The 25,018-nt window shown below is 61.2% G+C and overlaps 2 protein-coding genes across 2 annotated transcripts; one reads left to right on the plus strand and one right to left on the minus strand.

Moving 5' to 3' along the window:
* Positions 1-1,546: 1,546 nt before the first annotated feature.
* Positions 1,547-4,990, plus strand: NPTX1 (neuronal pentraxin 1; the record flags this gene model as incomplete). Its single annotated transcript, XM_080356780.1, has 5 exons — positions 1,547-1,996; positions 2,183-2,390; positions 2,788-3,032; positions 3,124-3,303; positions 3,440-4,990. The coding sequence occupies 5 exons, from the start codon at positions 1,547-1,549 to the stop codon at positions 3,659-3,661; spliced, it is 1,305 nt and encodes a 434-aa protein (XP_080212906.1). The 3' UTR covers positions 3,662-4,990.
* A 1,268-nt stretch (positions 4,991-6,258) lies between these two features.
* On the minus strand, positions 6,259-24,782 carry ENDOV (endonuclease V; the record flags this gene model as incomplete). Its single annotated transcript, XM_080356781.1, has 10 exons — positions 6,259-6,371; positions 7,761-7,888; positions 17,322-17,398; positions 22,138-22,266; positions 22,443-22,511; positions 22,621-22,733; positions 22,836-22,875; positions 23,265-23,399; positions 24,272-24,443; positions 24,739-24,782. 10 exons carry the CDS (start codon positions 24,780-24,782, stop codon positions 6,259-6,261), a joined length of 1,020 nt encoding a protein of 339 aa, XP_080212907.1.
* Between the last annotated feature and the right edge of the window lie 236 nt (positions 24,783-25,018).

The raw sequence follows: 25,018 nt of genomic DNA on the forward strand, positions 1-25,018 counted from the left end.
ACCCAGAGCTTGAAAGCTTTTGTATTTTACTGACCCACTTCACTAATCAAAATTAATTGCTTCATATTGCACAGGATAACTTGGCATTATGTAAATACTCCAGCCATATGGGCTGCTGCAGTGCAGCTTGGATGGAGCAGGCGGCGAACCGAGCCGAGAGGAGCAAATTCACCTGTGGTACTACCAGAAGCACATTTACCCGAGCAGTCCGCAAGCTAAACCTCTCAGCAGCTTAGCTCTTCCCTAACACACAACAGCACGGAGACAGGGTGAGGATGAAACCATGAGGTGGGAGAGCTGCGGGGAGCTGGGGCTGCAGCGCTGGACAGTCCTGCTGGGGCTCGGGGGACAATGCACAGGAAGGCTCCGAGGAACGAGTGCGGGGAGAAGCCACACTCGCCTCCCCAGGACTGAAGAGGAATCAGCCTTGGCTGAAGTGCTGAGGACGAGAAGCCGCAGTTCTGATGGCCGTGAACTATTTCCACCTAAGACAGATCCAAATATTACCTGGAGATTTTTTTTCTTGATTAAAAAGGAAGAAGAATAGCAGCAGTCGCTCTCCCGCTCCCGCAGCAGGGCTGTGCACCACCATCGCTTGCTGCACGTTATTCCTGAGGACACGCAGGGCTCGCTGGGCCCCCCCGTGCTCCAGGGCCCCCCCCGGCCGGCAGCCCCGCACCGACTGCCGGCGACCTGCTGGGGCTGAGGGCATCGCGCTGCCCCACGGCCGCCCGTCCTCCCCACGGAGCGGCCCGGGGCGCGGGTGCCGGCCCGGGGATGCCCGGGGGGAGCAGGAACCACTCTGCCGACCTGCCGGGAACAGCCCTGGGCGGTGCGAGCAAACGGCAGCGAGCCCGCCCCCCCGCCGGGGCACGGCCAGCCCGGGGGCTCCTCCGGCTGCTACCGGCAGCCCCCGCCGCTGCGGAGCGGCCCCGAACGGCACACGTGTCCCCACGGACCCACGGAGAGCGCGGGGGGAGTGGGGAGGCATCCTTCCATGCACGGCGCTGCGCGCACACGCGCACACATCGGGACCCTCGCACGCAGCCCCTGCACCTGCCCCCCCGGCTGTAGCTCCCTCCGCACACCCTTCCCCACTGCACGATCGCTTCTCACACACACGCGCCGCGGCCGCGCACTCCCACGCCCCCCCGCACACACCCGGGCACACGCACGCACAGATTCACACCCACTCACACGCGTTCACACCCGTACACCCACTCACGCGCATTCCCACCCACTCACACGCATTCCCGCCCGTACACCCACATTTACATCCACTCACACCCATTCACACACACATTCCCACCCACTCACGCACACGCATTGACACACACACACACACACACACACACACACACACTCACTCACTCACTCACTCACTCACTCACGCTCCCCCCGCCCCGGGAGCGCTCCCCCCGTCTCGCGGCCGGGATTCCACGCGCCGTGACGTCAGGGCGCGCGGCCCCGCCCGGGCGCTATAAGAGGGGCCGCGTGCCGCAGTGGGCCCGGCGGAGCGGAGCGGCCTCAGCCCGGCAGCGCAGCCATGGCCGGGCCCCCCGGCAGCCTCCTCCTCCTCAGCCTGCTGCCGCTGCTCTGCCTGCGCGGCCGCGGGCAGGGCTTCGGGCAGACGCGCTTCATCTGCACCTCGGTGCCGCTGGACGGGGACATGTGCGCTGCCACCGCGCCGGGGACGGGCTCCGCCGAGGAGCTGAAGAGCACGGTGCTGCAGCTGCGGGAGACGGTGCTGCAGCAAAAGGAAACCATCATGAACCAGAAGGAGACCATCCGGGAGCTGACGGCCAAGCTGGGCCGGTGCGAGAGCCAGAGCGTGCTGGAGGGGCTGCCCGGCGAGCCCAAGGGCGGCGGGGCCGGCAGGAAGGGGGGGTTCTCCAAGAACACCATGGGGGACCTGTCGCGGACACCCGCGGCCGAGACCCTCAGCCAGCTCGGACAGACGCTGCAGTCCCTGAAGACCAGACTGGAGAACCTGGAGGTACGCGCTGCGTCCCGCCCGCGGGGCAGAGCGCTCCCGCCGCGCCGGGAGCCGCGCCGGGAGCCGCGCCGGGAGCCGCGCCGGGAGCCGCGCCGGGAGCCGCGCCGGGAGCCGCGCCGGGAGCCGCTGCCCGGAGCGGAGCGGGGCGCGCTGGTAACAGCCCGCTCCTGTGCTCGCCCCTTGCAGCAGTTCAGCAGGATGAACTCCTCCAGCCAGACCAACAACCTGAAGGACATCCTGCAGAACAAAATCGACGACCTGGAGAAGCAGGTGCTGTCCCGGGTGAACAGCCTGGAGGAGGGAAAGTTCAACCCCAAGAACGAGTCCGAGGAGCGCGGCAAGATCGAGAGCACCCTCACATCGCTGCACCAGCGCATCAGCGACCTGGAGAAAGGTACCGGCCGCTCCCCAGCCCCGCGGGACACCCCGCCAGCCGCGGTCCCGGTCCCCCCCGCCGCCTGTGCCCGCTCGCCAGGGACCGAGCGCTGCCGGGGGGATGCTGAGCCGATCCGTCCCGGTGGCCGCGGGCGGCTCTGCCGAGCCCGTCCCATTTCCCAGCCCTGGAGCGGTCCCAGTGTCCCGGCTTTAGCAGCCGGTGCCCGCGGTAGGAGCCGGGGATGCTCCGGGCGCTGTTGCGCGCCGGAGATTAGGGAGCCGTGCGGTGCCGGAGGGATTTGCTCCTCGCTGCTGTCTCAAGGCCCGTTACATAACGGGGGAGGTGGGGAGACAGAGAACCCCCAAAGCGGCAGATAGGGGGTCCAGCTGGACCCCACTGCACCTCCGTCCCGCAGGCCAGAAGGACAACCGGCCCCCGGACAGGTTCCAGCTCACCTTCCCGCTGCGCACCAACTACATGTACGCCAAGGTGAAGAAGAGCCTGCCCGAGATGTACGCCTTCACCATCTGCATGTGGATCAAGTCCAACGCCTCCCCTGGCATGGGCACCCCCTTTTCCTATGCCGTGCCCGGGCAGGCTAATGAGCTGGTGCTCATTGAGTGGGGCAACAACCCCATGGAGATCCTCATCAACGACAAGGTACAGCCCTGGGGAGCAGGGAGGGTGCTGGGTGGGGGGACCGACTCGGGGGGGACCCCCATGCCCACCACCCTGACCCCACCACCTCCAGGTGGCCAAACTGCCCTTTGTCATCAATGACGGCAAGTGGCACCACATCTGTGTCACCTGGACCACACGGGATGGTGTGTGGGAAGCCTACCAGGACGGCACGCAGACCGGCAACGGCGAGAACCTGGCGCCTTACCACCCCATCAAGCCCCAGGGGGTCCTGGTCCTGGGCCAGGAGCAGGTAAGAGCTGGGGGCTGTCCCCGCTCTGCTGGGTGCACCTGGGGGATGGATGGGGCCGGGTGCTCCCGGGGGGGGATGGAGCAGCCCAGCTGCACGTCCCCTGTGACATCTGCCATTCTGCGCGGCTCCTCCGCAGGACACGCTGGGCGGCGGGTTCGACGCCACGCAGGCCTTCGTGGGGGAGCTGGCGCACTTCAACGTGTGGGACAGGAAGCTGAGCCCCGGGGAGGTGTACAGCCTGGCCACCTGCAGCGCCAAGGCGCTCTCGGGAAACGTCATCGCCTGGGCAGAGGCCAACATCGACATCTACGGCGGGGCCACCAAATGGACTTTCGAGGCCTGTCGCCAGCTCAACTAGAGCCACGGACAAGCCAGAGAAACCTCCTCATTGGGTTTTTTCCTTTTTTTTTTTTTTTTTCCCCCCCTTCTCCTTTTTTTTGCGCAAAACTAACGGTGAACGAAGCCACCCGTCTCGTCTCGAGGAGCGGGGATACCCCAGCAGTGGGACCACCCGTCTCCGCAGCCCCGCGACCCTCCGGTTTCTGTCTTGCCAACGTCCTTCAACGCCTGCGTGCCTTGGCCTGGCGCGGCTGCGCCCCATCCTGCCCCCCCGCTTCGCCACCTCTGCTGTCCCCGGGCACCGGCGCCCGCAAGGGCTGCGGGACCCGGACCAGAGCCCCCCCGGGGCTCCTCTCCCTGCAGCCTGAACCCCCCAGGAGGGTGGTGTCCCCAGAGCCGGGTTGCAGTGTCCCCCTCCCGGGAGCCGGGGGTGCAGCAGCACCCAGGGCTTTGGGGAGGGGTGACCCCCCTCTCCTCTCCCCGGGGTAAGGGACCCCGCTGCCCATTCCCAGCACCACAGCCATAGCCCGGGCTGCGGCGGGCGCCGGGCGGGACCCCCGACCTGCCGCACTCAGGTACATCCCCCCAGCCCCGCCGCTGCAGCCCCCGAGGCCTCCTCCGCGCCGTAGCTGGTGAAAAACAATAGCCTTTACCACCCCCTGGAAGTTTAGCTACCACTGGAAAGTCTGAAGCCTTTCTGCTTTTGATAATACACTATGTTGTTTCTCTTACTGTAAAGGGAAGTTTATTACCATTAAAAAAAAAAAAAAAGGTATTTTTATGAAGATTAAAAAAATAGAATTAAGCTGTGCTCCCTGAGAAGAAAAAAAAAAAAAAAGTACTTTATGATTCTGCAGGAAAAAAAAAGATAAAGAAGCGTATTTTGAAATAATAGATGCATTTTGTATGGGTTCCTTTTCTAAACTCCTGGTTTGTACTACAGATCGCAGACACCGCCTGCCAGCCCCCTGTCCCCCGGGGCTGCTCTGGGCGCCCATGGGGACGGCAGAGAATTCGCACGGGGCTCCGGAGCCTCCCGCCCAACTCCAAAGATGCGGCAGAGACGCAGCGGAGGGGCCGGCGGGGGCCGCGGGGCCCGGGCAGGAGCGCAGAGCCGGCCCGGACACACACCCCTGGTCGAGACACCTCCCACAAACTGTGGCTCAGGGCAGCGTATTTTAAACTGTGCTCTTTTTAAAACAAAACAAAACCTGGTGGGCTAATTTACGTTCCTCCGAAGAACCTGTTCGCATCAGCAAAGTGACAAGCACAACCCGCTGAGAAGAACAAAACCACTGGAAAGGTTTCACCTACGGTCCCAGGTGCGTCGGATTTGCCAAAAAGAAAAAAAGTGATGTCAACACAATGTATATAGTGTATAGTAGGGGAGAGAATAAATGTATCTTAATTTGTCATTATTTTGCTAACCAAAGCTGTACATTTTTCCTATTACCTGCTCTCTGTCTCCTCTGGGTTTTGAATGGGTTACAATGTACTACGCATCCCGTCCGCATCGGCAGTTCTGAAAATGCACTGTTTCTACTGATACTCATGCTTTTTCCATTTTATTGCCGAGATTACATGAATTGTTGACTTTATTTTTACACAATAAAGAGTGAAGAAAGACAGCGGGTGCTCTCAGTGTGTGCTCCCCGAGCAGCGGCGCTGGGGGCCGATCTGTCCCTGCAGGGCAGGAATCTCTGCGCAGTTCCCCCGACCACGGCCGTTCCCGCCGGGCTCTCTCCTCCTCTGACATTACACCGCATCTTTTCCCGATTTATGCAACACCATCATATGCATTGATTTTTTGGTTGTTTTTCCCCCAGCTCCCTGCGGCTGCCTCCGCCAGGCTGGCGCTGCTGGGGACGGTGACACCCCCGTGCTCGCAGGAGCTGCTCGTGGGGTGTTTTGCTCGTCCCTCGAGGAGCCGGGCTGGGCTCCAAGCGCAACTCCTGGAAGCCATCGCTCCAGAGGGCACATCCGAGCACAGGGGTGACACCAGGGCACTTGGCCAGACCCCCCCAGGCAGCGGGACCATGCACAGGGCTACGCTGCTCCTGCCGCGGTACAAACTCCCACTTGTTACACAGCTGCCACAGAGCAAACTTGCCAGATAAATTGCTTTTAGCATCCAAGATACAAGCAGGAAAACCACTATTTACTCCTTATAACCAGCCAGAACCAATCCTACCCCCACGTGTAACTCTCCCACCCCATCCCATCGCACTGCAGCTGGGCACAGGAGCTGTACGGGTCCATTTCAGCACTGCTGCCCTGGGGCCATGCGGCACCTGGGGACACGGTGACACAGCCCGGAGGGACGGAGCTGGTGAGCTCAGCAGAGCCCTTGCTGCCACCGCTCGTGGGGCTGCCCAGGGCCACGGCCACGGGCCCGCAGCCTGGCCTGAGTCTTCCCAAGCACCATCTACAGGCTCTGCCAACAGCGTCCCTGACCGGTGACCTCCCACCTCCGGTGTCACCATCTGCCAGGGAACCAGCACAGGGGATGGTCAGCGCTGGGGATCCTCCTGGGCCAAGAGGTCAAGTGATACCTCAGAACCGTTTTAAGGCAATTTACTGAGCCCCAAAGGGACAGACAGTGTCACATGTCACCCATCAGTCACTCTTGCGGGTGACAAGAGGCAAGGCACAGCCGGGCAGCCGCGGGAGCCTCGTGGGTGGCAGGACGGGAGCACGGTGGGCACAGGAGCCGATGCGGGGACGTGAGGCTGGGGGACATGGAGGGGTGTAAAGTGAACGGTGCAACCAAGACTTTCCCCCTCCCCGATTCCCCAGATTCCCCAGGTGTAGAAGGCATTTAGATCATCTCTCGACAGCCTTGAAAAGCATCAACATTGCAGAACTCCAGCAGAACCCCCCACACCATTCCCCTAGAGCTCAGCCCTGGCCGCACAGACACCATCCCCTTCCCCCACCCCAAAAAGCAGCTGCTCCCAGGACGGGCTCCTTGGTTGGCGCCACCGGGAACAGCCCACAGCTCGCCAAGGGGATGCTGCTTTTACCCAGGGAACGGGTGGCAGCTCCCGCATTGTTCTCAGCCTCCGCCAGCCCCCCCAGCTCCGAGCAGCACCCTGCCCGCGGGGACAGGGACACGGGCTCTCAGCGCCATCCCAGGCACCCAGATAACGCTCCAGAGTCCCCGCGCTGCCGCAGGGGAGGGAAGCGACACCCTCAGCCACAGCCCTGTGCCATCCCACCATTCAAACTGCAAGGGAAAATTACACTAACAGACTATTTTTCCTTTTTCTGCTGGTAACTGGAAAACATCGCTGCAATTAAAGTGGGGCTGCCAAGGGGGTGACAGTGGGGCTGCCAAGGGGGTGGCAGTGGGGCTGCCAAGGGGGTGGCAGTGGGGCTGCCAAGGGAGTGGCAGCGGGGCGGCCGGGCAGAGCGGGTGGCACGTAGGTGATGGTTGAGGGGGCTGGAGCTGGAGGAGCTGAGATTTGTGTACCCAGAGAGGGGCAACAGACCTCACGGCTCCTCACTCCCAGGCCCCCCAGGGCGGTGTGGGAGCCCCCGGGCTGTCTCTCAGCCCCACATGGACATTGGGACACCCCCCCACACACCTGCCCTTGTGCCTACAGCTGCGCCAGGCAGTGAGCAGAGGGCAGAGCAGCCCCAGGGCCAGCCCTGCCTGTCCCTGCCCAGCACACAGCAGCAGCTCCAGGCGTGCAACCTGCATGTCCCAGCGCTGCTGCCACTGCAGTGACGCCGGGGATGCAGCGACAGACAGAGGGAGGGACGAGGATCCTGCGAGAGCAGCTGAGCAGCGCAGACCCGTCAATCCCACGCACCAATCCTGACACCTCACCCCGCAGCCGGAATCTGCTGCCGCGCGCTGAACGCTGGTCAGTGGCACCAGCTCTGCGCTGGTGACACTGGTGACAGCCCGCCCGGCGTCCCCTGCCAGCGCAGGGATAAGGGAGAGCGTTACCGCACCGGCGCTGAGTGCACTAAATCCAGGAGGCTTTTAGAGCAGCGGAGCAGATGGAGATCTTGGGCTGCATGAGGACAGGCCCCGCGACTTGGGAGATGGCTCAGAAATACTGACGGGGGCGAGGGAGAGTTCTTAAGGCCAGGATGCAGCTGGGATTTACAGCTCTGATCCGACTCCTCGCTGGCGACTTGCATGGCAGAGAAACCACTCTCACATGCGGGCACTTGGCGCCCGCTGCCCACCCGTGTCTCCCGGGCACAGCTCAGCCCCACCAGGGGCTTCCAGGGGCTGAGAGGAGGCGATGGGCCAGAGGAAAAACTGAATCGTCTGCATTTTATAGCAAAACACCCATGAAAACCAGAGTGACAGCATGTCCGAGACGGCCTCTCCTGCATCCCTGCCCTGCGCGGGAGGACCACAGGGCACACACAGGCAGCACTGGCTCCAGACACATCCTGGAGCATCATTATTATGCAGCGCCCAAGGCGTGCTAGGCACTTAATAACATGCAGTTAGATTAATTAGTAGCGAGCGTGTCATGCCGTATGCCTGGCCTGCGCCAGGAGCACACGGCTCCCTGAGACCTGCATTAAAAATGCATGAGCCACGGAGCAGGGGGCCGGTGAGCGGAGCCCCCGGGAGCCGCGAGGGGGGCTCGGCCCCCAGCCGGGGCTCGGCTGCCAGGGCAACAACAGCACTGTCACACATGCCTACAGAAACGCTCTTTGTCTTCAGTTCACAAAACTTGGGGGTGATGGGCGGGGGAGGAAGGGAGGCGCACCGGCTGGAGCATCGCCCTCCCCAGCACGGCTCCTGGATGGGCTTTGGAGTGCAGCATCATCCCTCCCTGTGCCAGGAGCCTCGCGGTGCTGGGGGCTCAGGCAGCCGCTCTGCAGCTCCAACCCGCGTGTAAACACCCCGAGCAGCGAGCCGGGAGCTGAGCCGGTGCTGAGCACGGCTGCGGCTGCTCTCGGAGCTCCCTGCTGTGCCGGGGGTGCTGAGCGCCGCCCAGGCTCCCCCACGGCCGCGGCTCGAGCGAGAGGCTCGCAAGCTGCATGGGAGGCACGGGAGGATGGAGAGCACAGGGGCGCAGGCGGCAAATCCTGCGCTCCAGGGCAGAAAACAGCGTGTTTCAGGGCAGCAGGAGGGCTGGGAGGATTTCTCGACTTGGGGAGGGGAGGCATCGATCCCCTCTGCAGCAACGGGGCAGGAGGAGCAGGGGTGGAGCTGCAGGGCACCCGGGGCTGCGGGTGCCAAGGCCGAGCTGCTGCAGGAGCGCAGGGACCAGCTGGGCCGCCACGGGCGGCTGGACGCGACCCCGGGCACAACGACAAGGCCAACAGAGCATTCCGGTCACAGGCATGAGTCACGGCTGTGACTGAGTGTCCCTCCAACTCCGCTCCGGAGCCTTCCCTGGCAGAGCATCCCCTCCCCACAGCTCCGCACCAGCTCTGCCTGGGCAGCGAGGAACAGGCTTCCTGCAGCCTGTCCCCCCAGGAACCCAGCCAGAGCTGGAACCCCAGCCGGAGCTGGAACCCCAGCCGGAGCCGGGAACCCCAGGCAGAGCTGGAACCCCAGCCAGAGCCGGGAAGCCCATGCAGAGCTGGAACCCCAGGCAGAGCCAGCCATGGCCCCAGTGAAGCGGGGCCGAGGTGCCCGTGGGCAGGCACAGAGCACAGCCCCAGCCCGTGAGATCTGGTTAGCACAGCCAGACAAGCCTCTGGCCAGACAGCAGCTTTTTCCAGGACCTTGCAGAGACTGTTCCTACAGCAGAAGTAATGAATCTGTAACATGAAAAATCTCCCCTAAGACAGCAGCTCTGAGATCCCTGAGCCGCAGCTCCCGGCACAGCCGCGGCAGCTCTGAGCTCAGCCAGGCTGCAGAACCTCCCCGAGGTCTCCGGACACCCGGGCCCTGAGCTCCTGCTGGTCCCTGCGCTGCCACGGCCGGCACAACCCACGCGGGACCTCGCACCAACACCCCGGCGCGACATCCACCCGCATCATCCTGGATCTCCCGAGCTGCTGCCTCTCGTGCTGCCGGCGGCGGGACAGCTCTGCTCTCCAGGGGTCCCGCAAACATCCCCGTCACACAGGACGTTTGGCCACGCGTGTCGCAACCCCAGCAGTGCCACAGCCCGCAGGGCTGGAACACCGCACAGCCGCAGCGGAGGCGCGTACCCGCTTTCAACGGCACTTTGCATCTCTCAGTGGAATGTTCCAGAGCAAAGTTTGCTTTCCGCAGCCCGCAGCTCCCTTTGAAGCGACGCGTCCCCGAGCAGGGCTGGCCCCGGTGTCCCCAGCAGCGGGGAGAGCCCACCCGCAGAGGGGCAGGGAGAGCTGGGAGAGCAGGGCTGCCCCCCGCTCGCCTTCTCAGCCTATTTGTGCAGCCTCTTCCCGGGCTCCTCCTCCTGCCATTTTCCAGCTGCTGCCGAATGCCACCTTGACAGAGCTGAGCTGATTTCCTCCATCCTGTCCCTCCACCCCTCCCCGATGGTTACAGAGGGGCTGGGATCTCAGCTGGGACCCTCAGACCCCACCGAGGAGTTTCTGGGATGTTACTGCGGGAGGGACCCCAGCCCCATCGCAGGGGTGCGCAGGGGAAGAGCAACCAATTCCCACCAGAGCGTCCCCGACCAAGCACCGTTCTGTCACAGGAGAGGCTGCCAGCGAGCATGGAGAGGAAGGAAGAATGTGTCTTCCCAAGCTGATTAAAAATAGATGCAGCATCTTGCTAATTATGCTGTGTAATTAGCATTTGTTTTCTGCTTAGCAGAGATCTGCAGGGAACGAAGCTGACCTGGACCCCAGTATCTTGTTTGCCCCAGCTCGAGCACAGGAGGCTCATCCCATGGGGGATGCAGTGGGGTCACAGCCCACCCTGTGCTGCCCCGGCACCCCCAGCCCTGGGCGCCGTGGGTCCCCTGTGCCGCTGGGGTGCCGGGGCAGCGCAGGGTGGGGGACCCCATGCCCTCCATTTAGCTCCCTCCCAAACCCATCTGCACCCAGGCTGCCAGCAACAGATGACAAGATCCACAGCGCTGCTGGAAATTAGGTCAGCGATCGCCTGCAGCAGATCTGAACATTTTTCATCCCGGCAAGGCTCTTATGCAAGTCAGAGATGCCACAGGGCAGCCCCGCGCCAGCGGCCGCCCCCGGCCCGGCTGGCGGAGAGCAAAGGAGGGTGCCAAGGTCTGGATCACGCCAGGGTCCCCCTGCCGAGGGGGATGCGGGAGGGCTGGGGATCCGTCACGCCGCTGACTCAGTGCCTGTGGAAGCCGGGGACCAGCAGCCTCCCCCTCCCAGACACCCACACACCCACCGACCCAGCCCCTCATCCCCGTACCCCGACACGGGGAACCCCGGGGGGGACCCAGCTCTGCTGATTTCCTCCCTTCCAAGAGAGGAGTAGGACCCTGACGGTCCATCCAAGCCCAGAGCGACCACCCAGCCCCAGCTCACAGCAGCGTTTTCTCTCCAGCCCCCCCAACACCATCCTACACCCAGAGACCTGTTTGTTTGATGTTAGATTTGGGCTGGGTTGTGCTCCACTATCGGTGATGCTTTCTGCTCCTTCCCCCTCCCTCCCCACATCACTCAAATGTCGGTGCACTTAATCCTGACCAGCCCCGTGGAGGCTCCCGGGCTGCGGAGGAGCCCCCAGCTCCAGCGCCCCCGCTGCCGGCGCTGCAGCCGCCCGGTCCAGCGCAGTCCGGCGGATCTCGGGGGTGGAGGCAGGAGAACAACAAACAGCGCGGCGGGGGGAGTTATTTTCAGCAAATTAAATGCGTGCACCTTCAGCGGGAAGGAGCGAGGACGCAGAGGGGGCTCCCCGGCCCCGCTGCTCACCCGGGGGCTGCGGGGGGACCCTGCTCACGGGGCGCACCGGGAGCAGCCGCCACGTTGTCCCGGGGGACTGGGATGTCCCTGGCCCTGCTGCTGCCCCGAGGCTGCCGGGGCCACGGGGGTGTCAGTCACCAGCAACAACCACGGCAAATTAATTGGATACCAGTTACTGCAAACAAAGAGAAACCGGTGACATTTACCCAGCAAATTAATTGATAGCTAAGGAATTTGTTGGAGAAACCTTGTTATATGTCAGCTGGGCTTCCCAAACCCTCCCAGTCCTTATTACAAACAAGGTTTGTGTGTTAATCAAAGAGCTTTAACCCCATTGCTACCTGCCTTAATTTTGAGCAAGTTACAAAGCTACCAGGTTTATCACAGCCTTTCAGATCCTAAACGCTCTCTTAAGAATGCGTTTGATATTTTATTAGCAGGCAACGATGCTGTTCGTGAAGACGAGGGACATTTCCCTTTCAAGCGCTGACACGGAGCGGCTCTGGCTGGCGGCTCTGCCTCTCCTCGCTCCCATTCCCACCATGGCGGGTGCAGCGCGGCCGCGGACCCGCTCAGCCCATCCTCCCCATGCAGAACCGGAGCCGCTTCCACTCCAGAGAAACGGCTCCAGCCAAAACACGAGCCGGGAGCTGCTGGTCCCTCGCGGAGCCGCCCGCGGCAGAGCCCCCCGGTCACCAGGGGCCCATGCACAAGGTTCTCAGGAGCGTGCAATAAATATAACATTAAAAAAGAATCAATGCACTATCTCCTGAGCCAGCAGTGCGGTGTGAACAGCTGGGGGCTGCAGGCAGAGGGACAACAAGCCAAGCAGCCAGTCCAAGAAAAGCAAGAAAAAGCACGTTCCTAAGGAAACATTTTGCATCAAGCCCTTGAGTTGGGAACGAAACCAAGAATTAATTACAGGCTGATTTAATGGCCTTTATTTTGTATTTTGAAGCTGCTCAAGCTTCCAGAACGCAAACAGAGCGCGTCCTCGCCGAGGCAGCCGGGCATGGGAAACGCTGAGCAGGCCGGGGCTGCGCCGGGGGCAGGAGAATCGGTCTCCACTCCCACCCACCCAGGGCGACGTGTGGGCACCCCCGGCCCCCGCAGCCCCAGACACGGCCCCCACCTCCCGAAACCAGAGCCTGTGCCTGCGCCTCCGGGCTGAGCCCTGCGCGAGCTGCTCCGCCACCCGCTCACACAGCTCATCATTATTTCATTTGCCATTAATGTGGGTGTCAAGAGAAAGTCCACTCATTTGCTTTTGATTAATATGACCTTAAAATAGGGGGCTGGCAGGGCTCTGGCAAGAGGTGCCAGCATCAGTGTCAGCGAGGGTCGGCTGAGAACAGAGGGAAGAACCGCTGATAGGACACAAGGGAGCCGCGATGCTTTCCCAGCCTCCCCAGTGCCCTCGGGTGGTTTGGTGCTTCCAGCCTACAGGTGGAGCTGGTTTTGGGGAAGCAAGGGGGAGATCGTCCCTCCTGAACCTGCCTGACCAGTGCAGGGCAGCAGGGAAGAGGAGCGGAGTGGGGGGATATCCCAACACACCCCCTTGCCCTGTCCTCAGCACGAGTGTCCCCAAGCGGGTCACCAGAGCTCAGCCCTCGCAACACAAGCGGCGCAGGCAGCGTCCAGCCTGCCCCGCGCTGCAGACACGGGCTGGAGGTTCCTCTCACCCAACCTGGGGCACCCGGGACTGCGTCGCTCATCTTGACTCCCTCCACAACCAAAGAAACACGGACACTTCCTAAAGCATCTGCTCTCCCTTATCAAGGCACCCAGATAAGCAGGGCACGTTCTGAGATCTTCCTTCCTGACCTCTGGGTGTCCACAAAAAAACGTAGAGAAAGCAGATCTGGAGAATCCATAGCAGAGCAAATCATTTGTCATTTGACTGGCACCAATCATCCATCTCCCTTCGTATCCTCAGGGGGCAAATAAAGCTGTAAAATGAGCAGCCACAAGAGCTCTCAGGAGGCCACTGAGCAGCTCCGGTCTGGGAGGGCAGCACCCAAACGGGCTCAGAAGGGGAGCGGGTTTGTTCCCTTACAGCAGCTCAGGTTTGCAAGGAGCGGCTCTTCAGCAGCCCTTGATCTGCCTGTAAGGGCGCAGGGCTGAGCCTGGCCTGCAGAAGCCAAGCCTGCAGAAGCCAAGCCTGCAGAAGCCAAGCCTGCAGAAGCCAAGCCTGCAGTGAGGAGGCTCCGCGGGGGGCAGCCCTGGTTTAATTAAGCCGGCACAGGCTGTGTGTGTTGACGAGCCCGGGGCACAGCAGCCAGCAGGGCTCCCCAGCACACACTGCGAGGGGCGATTCCTCCAGCCTCCCCACCTGCAAAGCCAAGGAACGGGTCCTGCTTTAATGACAGTGCCCCCGGGGAGGGACACGCGCCCCCTGCCCACCAGCGAGGGTCACAAACCGCCCGGCCACGCGCCCCTCGCACAGACGCTGCGCTCGGGCCAGGCAGAGCCAAGCGTTCCCAGCCCAGGCAGCTCGTTAGCGCTCCCCCGTCCCACAGCTGCTCACGCTGGAGGGGTCGGGCACCATCCGCACCCCAACACGGCTCCGGCAGGAACCCCTTTGCCCAGCCGAGCCGGGAAACCCAAAGCCGGGTGCCAAATCCCCCGGCCCGGCGCGGAGCTGGAGGACGCTGGTGTCGCAGCCCAGCCCAGCGCAGCCCCAGCACCGCTGGACGACGCGGCAGCAGAGCCGGCGGGTTAGTGTAACCAAGACAGTCACCCTTCACGCACACAGCACGGCACCATCCCACTGCAGAGAGGGGAAGAGCTACCCCAACCACCTCCTGCTCACAGAGCCCTCGCAGCAGCCACCAGGGAGGATTCATCTCCCTCCTCCACCTCTCCATCCTCCTCCCTTCCCGTTTCTCAGCGCTGAGGGATCACCGAGCAGTGAGACCCACCCAGAGACTCCTGAACAGCCACAGGTGGAAACATGAAAGAGAAAGGTATCCTTGGTGATAACAAACAGCAAGGCTGTTTAATAAGTCAGCAATAAATTGTTGGGAACAGGACCACAAATACTTAACATCTGGAAAAGCTAATTTCCAGCAAACAGAGAGTTAAAAAGGAAGAGATGTTATGAGTTTACTCAGGAAGGACACTCAGGCTCCTCTCTGAGTTTCTATTAAGAGGAGGTTTCATGCATTACAAAGCGATTTTCCCTTCCCTAGTTTATAAGCCAATTAGATAAAGACCAAGTTAATCCCTTATTGTGTTCAGAGAGCCACAAGTAGACGCCAAACACAGCGATTAGTCTGTTTGTTTAACCACCCGCAGGTCCCGGCCACGCACAGCACAGGTAACCAGCAAAGCCCAGGAGCGCGAAGCCCCCGCTCCGCCGGGGCTGCGGGTCCCCCCGCGGCAGCACGCGCCCCCCGACCCGCGAAGGTGACTGAGCCAAGCTCAGCCCAGCCCCGCTGGCTCAGCACAGCCCCAGCTCTTGCAGGGCACCCACGGGCCCCACGCACGCCAGAGCCCAGCGGGAAGAGCCCTGGGGCAGCAACAGCCTCACAGCCCTGGGGTAAACCAGGCTCAGTGTCACCCGGCTCACCTCCCACTGCAGAACCTCCACTGCCCGCTCACGGACCAACGCCACAACATCACCGACACGGCAGGAGAGCGTAAAACCGCAGACACTCACCTGTGCAGCCGGTCTGGAGCCGCAGCCCCGTGTGCTGAGGAAAGCCCTTCTCCAGCAGGGCAGGGCAGGAGCTGCTCTGCTGCCCCGCAGACCCTCCTCTCCCCAGCTGAGCAAACGAGCTGCTGCAGCACCCATGGGTAACGCAGAGCGGGAGGGTGTGACAGGCGATTGGGATGTGCTGGGGCTGGTCCTGAGCCCCAGCACAGGCAGCTGCTCCCAGGCCAGCAAAGCCCAGACCAAGGCGATCAGCAAAAATCGATGGCTTTCTCTTGGCAGCATTTAAAAGAGACCACAGGAGCCCTGGCCCTGAGCACCTCTCTCCAACCCCAGGAAAACATCCTTTTTCCTCTTCAGGCTGGAATCTTACACAGCCATGTCTATTTAAATTAACATGTGAGAGTCTGGCTGTGGAATCTGCTCCTGTTCTCTGGGAATAGTCAGGAATAACCTGCTGAATGCCGCTAGGAACCCCCACTTTGGAGGAAAAGCTTGAGCCCTGTAAATCAGATGAGACCCGCTGCCTTGATTCAGGGACAGAAACTGTTCTGTGCTCTGCTCTTCCCGCAAAGCTTCACTGACGGCTCTTGCTCCAGGGGTCTGGCACGGAGCTTCCCCCGACCCACATGAGTGCTCCCCGTGCGCTCCAATGGCAAAACTCAAGCCTGGGATCTGGCCGCCCTGACTGACTTGTGTATTAGGAAGGACTTCCCTCTCCATTCTCCATGACGGGACGTTCTTTCCCCTGAGGTGATCTTACATCACAAGAGCTGCTGTGCACCGTGAGCCCCGGCCGCAGTCACCGCAGAGGGGACAGGACACCGAGCATCGTGCAGAGCACGTTCCCACCGAGCCCAGCGCAGCCCGTGACCCGCACGCAGCCACCGGCGCCAGGCAGACACGGAGCTGCCCAGGTACCGGAGCTCGGACCTCCCAGGCTCTGGCTCCATCCTCTCCCTCGTGAGTCAGACGCCCACCTGAAACGCGGCGTCCCCGGCCCGTCTGGCAGAGCAGCCGGAGGATTTCTGTTCCCCGGGGACGTGCAGAGCGCGTGTGAGAGAACCGGCTGTGAGCACCGGGCGGACGCTCTCCCACACCCGAGGAGAAGGGAGGCCTGTGCCCCAGAGGCGTGCTGGGAGCCACCGCCGGCTCCGGACCCTGTCTATAGCTACGGCAAGCGCCTCAGCAGCTCTTTGTAAATCATGTCCCGCAATTGCTTGAGTACTCAAGGAAGTTCTTACAAAATTACAAGTTTACTTGTAATATTTTTACAATTAAAAATATTTTTACAATATTTAAAAAAATATTTTTACAATGGTTAAAAATCAACCCTGAGAAAGAGTACACTAGACGTTATCCCGGAGGAGCAGCCGCTCCGCCTGCCCCGCAGCCCGGGCGCTGCGCTGGGCACCGCTCCCCAGCACCGCCGAAGAGGAGCCCGCAGCTGCTCCTGGTGTCACACTAATCACCCGGTTCCATCTCCTTGTCACTGCTGGGAACAAAAACCAGGGAGGGTCACAGATGTAAAGAGCAGAAAGCAAGAAGCCAATATAACTGTCGTTTGGTGAATAAGGGGCACAGACGCACACTTTGAGGTCCACGGTCATGACTGGAATGAGTGTGGTTTTCTGTTGCACAGCCCCCCAAAGCAGGCAGTTTGTGTGAGCTCCAGCACCCAAAGCAGGCGGTTTGTGTGAGCTCCAGCACCCGCCTCGGCAGGAGGTGTCAGAGCTGCCAGAGATGGGCACGCAGCACAGAGGGACACCAGGCTGGCTGTGCACAGGGCCACCCGCCTGGCCCGAGCACAGACAGCCCCTTCCCTGCTTGAAGCACAGGGCAGCTGAGCAGCGCAGCGCTGGCCGTTATGTAAGAGCAGGAGCCTGACCCTCCCCGTGCGTTCCGGGGCGGCCACCGGCTCCCTGCGGGTATTTCTGGTCGCCCCGTGTCACACCTGTGGGCGTTGGTGCTCTGCTTAGCGCAGGTGCCGGAAACGGACCAAATCCCCAGCGACCTTCCCCAGCCCAGGACAGCGCTCCGCGGGGGAAACGTGTGCAGGAGCGTGGCTACAATCACCAGAAATCACCCTTTCTGGAGGCAGCATATGTCCTGGTGTCACTTGAGCTCACCTTGTTACCCCGCCTGTCCCCTTAATGCCATTACTGAAGATCATTACATGAGCAGATCCCCTCTGGAGAGGAGCTGCTGGGGCTGCCCACACACCTACCTCTGTGGCCCAGAAGATGCGGCCTCCAGCGGTGAGCACAGCTGCTTCCGAATATACTCCCTCGATCTAATATCAGCCTGGAATTAAGGAGGAAAAGGAGTGAAAACGGATTGATCAGCCTGGTTGGCGCCCGCCCTTTGTGCTGGGGAGCTCCTGTGCTTCAGCACAACGCTCACAGATTAAGATGCCCCAAACTAATGAGTGTTTCAGCCCAGGACTTTCCCACTCTTCCTTTTCTTGGCATTTTCTTCATCCCTTTTGCTCAGAGCTGTCACAATCCTCAGCCTGCACTGCTGCACAAAAGCAGGATGTCCCTGCCCCCCAGAACATTATTGGAGCTCCATAACCACACGGATGTGAAGGCAGATCTCCGCAGCATCGCGAGGCAATTCAGCATCACGCAGCGGCTCACACATCCCTCGAAAGGTGGGGAACCACTGGAGCGCTTCACTGACCCACGGACTGCACGGCAATAACCTCCAGTGTGCGCCGGGTGCCTGCAGCGTGTCCCGGGCCCACGCGCACAGGGACTCCCACAGGCACTGCAGCCCACAGGATCACTCCTGGTCTTTAAAGCTGTGACGCTGTGATGCTCCCAAAGGATCAGCTTTTCTGGTCACTAACCAGCTGAGAAATGGGGCTCTGTCCTCTATGGGGAACTGTAAGCTGAGGAGGACAAGGCTGCGGAGAGAGCTGTGAAGAGCGGGGAACGTGGGGATCCAGCAGCCGAGCTCCCAGGAGGGCGTGGGATGAGAAGAGGAGCTGGCGCTGCCCATTCCGTACCCATCCCCTTCCTTCCGCTGCTCCAGCAGCTGTGACGCAGCACCAGATGGAGGAGCATCGCGCGTCTGCTGCATCTCCTCCTCCAGGCAGGAGCATGGCTCGTCCTGCCTGCGCGCCCCACGGCCCGCGGGAGCCACGCAGCTGAAGCCGGTGAAACATCGCTGAACGCAGAGCCGGGGCACGAGCGCGTCCCTGGCTCCGTCGCCTCCCAGCAGCGCTGCAAGGCCACTGGCACACCTTCCCCGTCCTGCCGCCGAGCCCAAAGGCCGAGCTGCCGGGGAAGGCACCGGAGCGGCTCACACGCCAGGCGGTCCATGCTCTGGGCTCCAGCACCAAAATCCAAAGGAGTAACGTTGAGACTCCACCACATTCATGGTTTACTGCCCTCCTCATTTGAAACTGAGCTTGGAGCCATCACAAAGCTCATGAAACCCATCCTCGTGTGAGCATCCCGTCCCTTCCTCGCTGACCCTCGCTCTGTGATGAGCCATCCGGAGCTCACCAGCAAAACCCGATCGCTGCCTCTTATCAGCAATGCAGGACAGGGGCAGGGCCAACACCAACGGACACCCCAACAGCTAACAAAGTGTTGCTGGACACTTACTGGGTGTTCTTGAAGCCCAGAAGTGTTATGGTTCAGCTGTCCAGGGCAGAAGACTCTCAGATGCTATCACAAGCAAGCAGGTTCTGGGCTCTTGAACAACTTTGAGATCTGGCACTTGATTTTTACATTTTCTGCAAGTTTTTTCTCTTTTAGAAGCTTCCTTTCTCAAAAACACCGCTATGCCGTGACATTTAGAACAGCTGCTGTGCCCCACCTCAAAGGCAGTGTCTCTCTCCACTTACAAAGCAGTATGTGACCTTCTCAGCTGGAAAACCTTCCCCGCCTATGATGATGGTGTTAATAAAGTGGGTTAACGCATCCCCGGTGACTGTCCTTGAGGCGGCTGCTGCTCAGCGCTGCTCTACTTCTGCAGTCCCTCCCGCCCCTCCAGACGCTCCCACCACCCAGACCCAGCGCCGGAGGCTCTGCCGCCGCAACCGCGGCTCCACAGCGGCCGAGGAATTCTGCAAGCTCCACAATGAAAAATGGTTACATAAGGGTGGTTTGTTTGGGAGATTTTTTTTCCCTTCTCTCTATAATTGGACAGTTTCATAACTGAACTGACAAATAACTTTGATCACTCTTCAGGATAAGAGATTACGTGATGTATTTTATAACAAGGGAAGGAGGTTGTTCAATAGAGTCCCTACTGGGAGACCAAGGCAGCAAGAGTTACATCTACAAACTATTTTTCTAGGGAAGAAAAGCCCTAACCAGGTTCTGCTGCTAACACAAGCTAACGTTTGATTAGGTGGCAAGTTACTGGCCGGTCCTCACTCCTAACACAGTGCTGAGATACAGCTTAACCCTGCGTATTAACCGAGAGGCTAATCAATAAGATGGATAACCGTCCTGTAATAATCCGCACAGATTGTTTCTATTTTCAGAGGAGACTAGCGCTGGCATTAGGGTCTGGAATTGTTGCTTTGCCTGTTTTCCGAGGGGCGGTGGCGAGCCCCGTGCACACAGCGGGTTGATGTGCACCTGGAGGCAGTCGCAGCCTCAGGAGCAGCAGGAGCTGGTCCCGTGGAGGAGAGGGACGGTGGCTCAGCCCTGTTCTAAGAGTAAGCGTTTAATATTTCACCTGCAGAAATTCACAGCCCTGCACAGGCCTATCTGTCCTCCCGGTGGGCTGGAGCAGCACCAGGCTGTCCTGAGGCAGCAGGGACAGCGGCACATGGTGCCGCTGGAGCCGGAGCTGCTGTGCAGCCAGCGGGAACCACGGCGCCGGAGCAGAGGAACCCACCCCAGCACGGTCCTTGTCGGCCGGAGCCTGTGAAAAGCTGCTGTGCATGGGGATCCTGGCTCTGAGCGGGCGAGCGCTGGAGAGCGGTTCTGAGCCGTGCCAGAGGTGGGCAAGGGCAGCTGCTCTCAGGAGGGCCTGTGGCCGCTCCAACGCCACTCACCTGCAACACTTTGCTTATCATTCTGGGATGACAGCTCCTGCCTGCCTCCAAATGACCAACTCTCTGCAAAGAACCTCAAAATCTCACTAACTGGTTGGGCACAAGCAAAATTCTCCCAGCTCAACCTTGCATTTACACGGGGAATAAGGACTGAGTGAGATGTAAATACTGATTGTAGGTGGTAAAGAACTCCTCCTGCTTTCTCCAAAAGATCATTTCTCTCGCCTGTGGCACAGCCACAGTTCCTTCAGCAGCGTGGCCACATTGTGGTCACACAAACCATGGCGTTTCTGAGTGCTGCCCGGAGCACCACACGCCCCGTGGAGACCGGCCAGCTGTGCCGCTGGGACAGGATGAGGCGCAGGGTCCCGCAGCAGCTGCACGGCATGACACGCTGCAGCGTAGCGCTGCCTGCGCCAGCCACCAACAGCCCGCAGCAGGGACAGCAGCTGCTCCCAGCGTCCTGCTCCCAGGCTGCCCGAGCTCCAGCTCACAGCCACTGATCCCGCAGTCCTTCCCCACATGGGGAAAGCCACAGGCACATCACCTGTTGGGTCTGCAAGCTTGTTCTGCTCACACCCCACAGCAAAATAGCCAAGTCAGTTACTCATGGCAGGATTCTCCACGGCCTCCTACTTCCTAACTCCAGCTTTAGGTGCTCAAGAGCTGAGGCTTCCAGCCCTGTGACAGTCACCACGCAGAGGGACTGTGGCAGGGAGGAGTCCCAAGGAAAGGCTGAAGTGTCCTTATCTCCTGCCACCCGTCCACCCCTACAGTAAACACACTCCCTTTTGGATTTTTCATCTCTGTAAGAAAAGTGACAGCAATTCACTCCCTAGCTTTAAATAAAGGTGGTAGATAGAGAACTGGCAGAGTCTCAGAACACAGAAAAATACTGGAGATAGTTGGAAATGAAATGAGGGTGATGAAAAGCTCCAAGACACCTTTTTGTTTCCAGAGGGATTGCTTTTCTGCTTTGCTCTGAACGCGCCAAACTGCAGAGCTCAGAGCTCTGCGGAGGCATCTGTCCCTGGCTGAAGAGATTACCTAAGAATATCTATCAGCCTACTCCCGTCTGGCAGGTAGTGCTTTGAGATCAGAAACGCCAGCTCTGCTGTGGACACTTCAAGGTTTGTTTTGCTCTAAGGTGTTACATTTTTGTCTGGTTTATAACCACAGACTTGAGACTTTGTTTTCAGCAAACGCTGCAGCACCAACAAGCTGCTCCTGTGCACAGAGACTGCGGAACAGCCGCAGCAGGAGCACCTCGGGCTGCTCCGAGGAGCCGCGGAGCAAAGGTGGCCAGACGTCCCCAGGGACGGAGATGCAGCAATGCGAACAGCGTGTTCCAGGGCAGCAGCACAAAGAGGGACATCCGAGCAGCACAAAGAGGGACACCCGAGCGGGCCCTGCTCCCCGGCTCGAGCCACCAGCAGCAGTGTCACCCACTTGCCAGGCTACGAGTCCCAGAGGCTTTATGCCCTACCCTCCTCCAGACCCCTCCCTCAAGCCCTGCTGTGATTTGATTAGGCTGAAGCTGAGCCTTTGGTGGCAGCTGGTGCTCACTGAGGGTGATCTGGTGCTGTCACCTACTGGCTGCGGCGCCGAGCCCGCAGCGCCTTGCGGGGCGCAGCAGCGGGAGAGCCCAGGGGAGCAGCACCGCAGCGGGGGCCAGGCCCCCAGCGCCCAGCGCAACTGTGCTGCCAGCTCCTGTGGGGCAACACCGGCATCACAGGAGCTGACTGCAGGGAGGAGCCGAGGAAGCGGCCAGGCTGGGGCTGCAGCGCGGGCCGTGCGTGCTCCCAGGCACTGCGTCACAAGAGCAAGCGCAGAAGAAGGCAGAACCAGGTAACTACCATGTAAACACCACCGCAACAGGCTGAGGAGAACAGGCGGCAGGAAGGGTGCCAGCTGTGCAACTGCCAGTTGCAGATGAGCCACAAGGTGCATGTGAAGTGTCACCATAGGCTTGGCACCTGCAGCCCCGCACCACCGGCCTCCCCCGGCTTCTCCGCTGTCGTACCTGCCGGATGGGCTCCGGGATGCGGTACCTGCAGCAGGACCTGACCACGCGCACGGCTGTCTCCAGGCACACCTTGTGACCCACGGAGATATAAAGCGGCCTAGAGCTGTTCTTGGAGCTGCGCAGGACCTGGGTGTTCAGGAACAAGAAAGATTAAATACTTAAGAGGTGTATTATAAGCTAGGTGAATTATAAGCTAGCCGGTTGCCTTCAGACGCTGGGACTGAGCCAGTCCCACTCCAGAGACAACATCCACAAAGCTGGAAGACATGATGGCCAAGAGAACAGAAAACTCCCAAACTTACCATGCCCAGGACCCTCCCTGAAGAGCCTGTCAGCGGGAACGTATCTCCCTCCCTCTGCAGGGAACGAATCTAGGGATGGACACACACAAGGGCAGTTAGTTAGAAAGCACTTGTGTACTGCTGCCTCATTTCTCTCGGGATATTAAAGAACAGGAATAAATTCACAGGCTGGCCTCACCTGCTCTCTGTGCAGCTCATCCTTGACCAAGCCATCCACTTGTAGCAGGTTCTTGGCCACGCCGATGCACGGCAGACCTGTCAGGACTCCGAGGTGACAGGCCACACCAAATCCTGCCAACAACGAGTCACTGTCACTGCGGGACACCGGAGAACGGGAATTTCATGTGGCAGCAGGGGGACCCTGGAGAGCAGGGCGCTCCAGTGACGTCCTACCTCTGGGATGGAGCAGGCCATTCCCATCTACAAGAAGTACCTGAAAAAGCCAAACAAGAAATGTTATTTCCTATGCACTGAGAGCCACTCCAATAAGAAAATAACGACGCCGGCCATGTGAGGGGGGAGAAGTCTGTCTCAGCCCTTTTCCTTCTGTCTACGGGCGTCTTCCTGCAGCGCTGTGCACGCACAGCTCTACAGAGCGGTGTCCTGCAGCAGGAGCTCGGCTGGCAGCGCTCTGACCTGCGCTGCACAACGGGGCTCCCGCTGCCAGGACAGGCCTGGCCGTCCTGCCTCAGCACCCCAGCCCCCAGGGAAAGGCAAAGATGCTCCAGCGCAACCCCAGTGCTGCCCCTTCCACCCTGCCGGGGAGCCAGCCCGGAACACCCTTCAGCGGCACATCTCAACGCGGACACAAACACAGCCCACCTGGGGCTGCAGCGCGGGCTCCTCCTGCTGCAGCCGCCGGACGGCGTCCACCAGCACAGGCACCTCTCGGAACGCCAAGAATCCAGCCACGTACGGGGTGCTCACGGCCACCATCCGGCAATCCTCGTACAGCACCTGCCAGAGCGGGACACACTGCGACCTCCAGACTCAGCTGCTCGGTTCGTGTTTCAGAGGCATCTCCTCTGGTTTATGTCCCCTTGTCTCATCTGTTTTGGAACACTCTGCTTCTGGATCTCTTCCACAAAGCCAAGGCCATTGGGTTGTGTCGTTCTGTCACTCGGAGCAGGGCCGGATGAAGGACTGCGGACGGGGGGCTGGACACCGCCTGCCATTCCCGCAGGGAGCGAAGTCCCTGAGCGAGGGCGGCTGTTCAGCGCACAGCGGGGGCTGCGGAGTTCACCCGCCCAGGCGTTATCAACGGGGCTCTGTCTGCGGGGGGACAGCCCAAAAGAGCAAGACCAGAACCATCCGTGCAGGGTGAGTCAGGAACCAGGGCAGCATTGGAAACCCGGCTCACAAAAATCCCAACAGCCAGCATCAAACTTCGTTTCTCCTTAATGTGAAACAAAGCCTCTTCAAACTAATCCTGGAATGCATACTGGTTACTGTATTGAAAAGTTTAAAAAGTGAATGTAGGGGGAAGGGCAGCCACAGAGCCAGGAATCCGCATTTTAAACAAAGCGATAAGGGGAAGGGGATGTTAGAATTAGATGAACGAGACGGGTAAACTGGGGCAGGGTCGGGTGGTCTGTAAACCCCGCAGCACCGGCCACTGGGGAACAGGGAGGGGACTTGCGGCCGGGATTCGGGCGGATATAAGCGGGGACTTTGTGCCCTATTCCGTGTGCCGACCTTTAGGCGCGACACCCAGTCTCGCAAAATTGTTAATAAAATTTTGCCGAGCATTTGCTGAGAGGTCCCGCCCGGGCCTGTTCTGTCGCAAGGCGACCGCCTCCTCCGCGCCCCCCGCCCCGCCCCGCCGGTACCTGCAGCTCCGGGAAGCTGAGCACGACCAGCGAGGCGCAGGCGCGGGTCTCGTCTCCCTTGGGGTAGGACAAGTCCACGCCTCCCACTCTGCGCAGCCCCGCCAGGCTCGGCTCCTCCTGCCACGGCTCGGTGTCCTGGGCCAGCACGGCGGCGCGCAGCCGGGCCTGCTCCCTGCGGCAGCGCGGGCTCAGCGGCGCCGCAACCGACCCAACCGCCGCCGGGCCGGGCGGTGCCCCGGACCCCCGCCGGGGAACGGGAACCCTCCCGGGGACGCGGCTCCCCTCCCGCCGTGCTCGACCTCCCGAGGGCCGGGGGTGGCGGGGCCGGGCCCGGCCGGCCCGGTACGGGGGGCGCGCGGGGGAGCCCCGCCGGGCCCGCCCCGCCGCCGCGCGCGGTTGCCATGGCGCCCACCCCCCACGCGCGGTTGCCATGGCCACCGCCCCGCGCACGCGCACCCGCCCGTTACCGTGCCCAACGGCGGCGCGTGGCGTCCGGCGGCGGCTCCGCCATGGCGCGCGACGGAAGCGCGTGCGGGCGCGGGGCCCCCCCGGGAGCGCGCGGCGGCGCGGCCGTTCCGGCGCGGGGCGGGAGCGGCGGAACGGGCGGCAGAACGAGCTTTATTGCGGAACGGGGCCGGCCCGGGGAGCGGCAGCGGCTCTGCCGCAAACCGGGTGGAGGGGGGCGGGGGGGTTGATCGGGCTTGGTCCCGGTTCTGCAGCGGTACCAGAGCAGCAAGGGACAGTGAC

Source organism: Nesoenas mayeri, assembly GCF_963082525.1.
Source record: "Nesoenas mayeri genome assembly, chromosome: 19".
NCBI lineage: Eukaryota > Metazoa > Chordata > Aves > Columbiformes > Columbidae > Nesoenas > Nesoenas mayeri.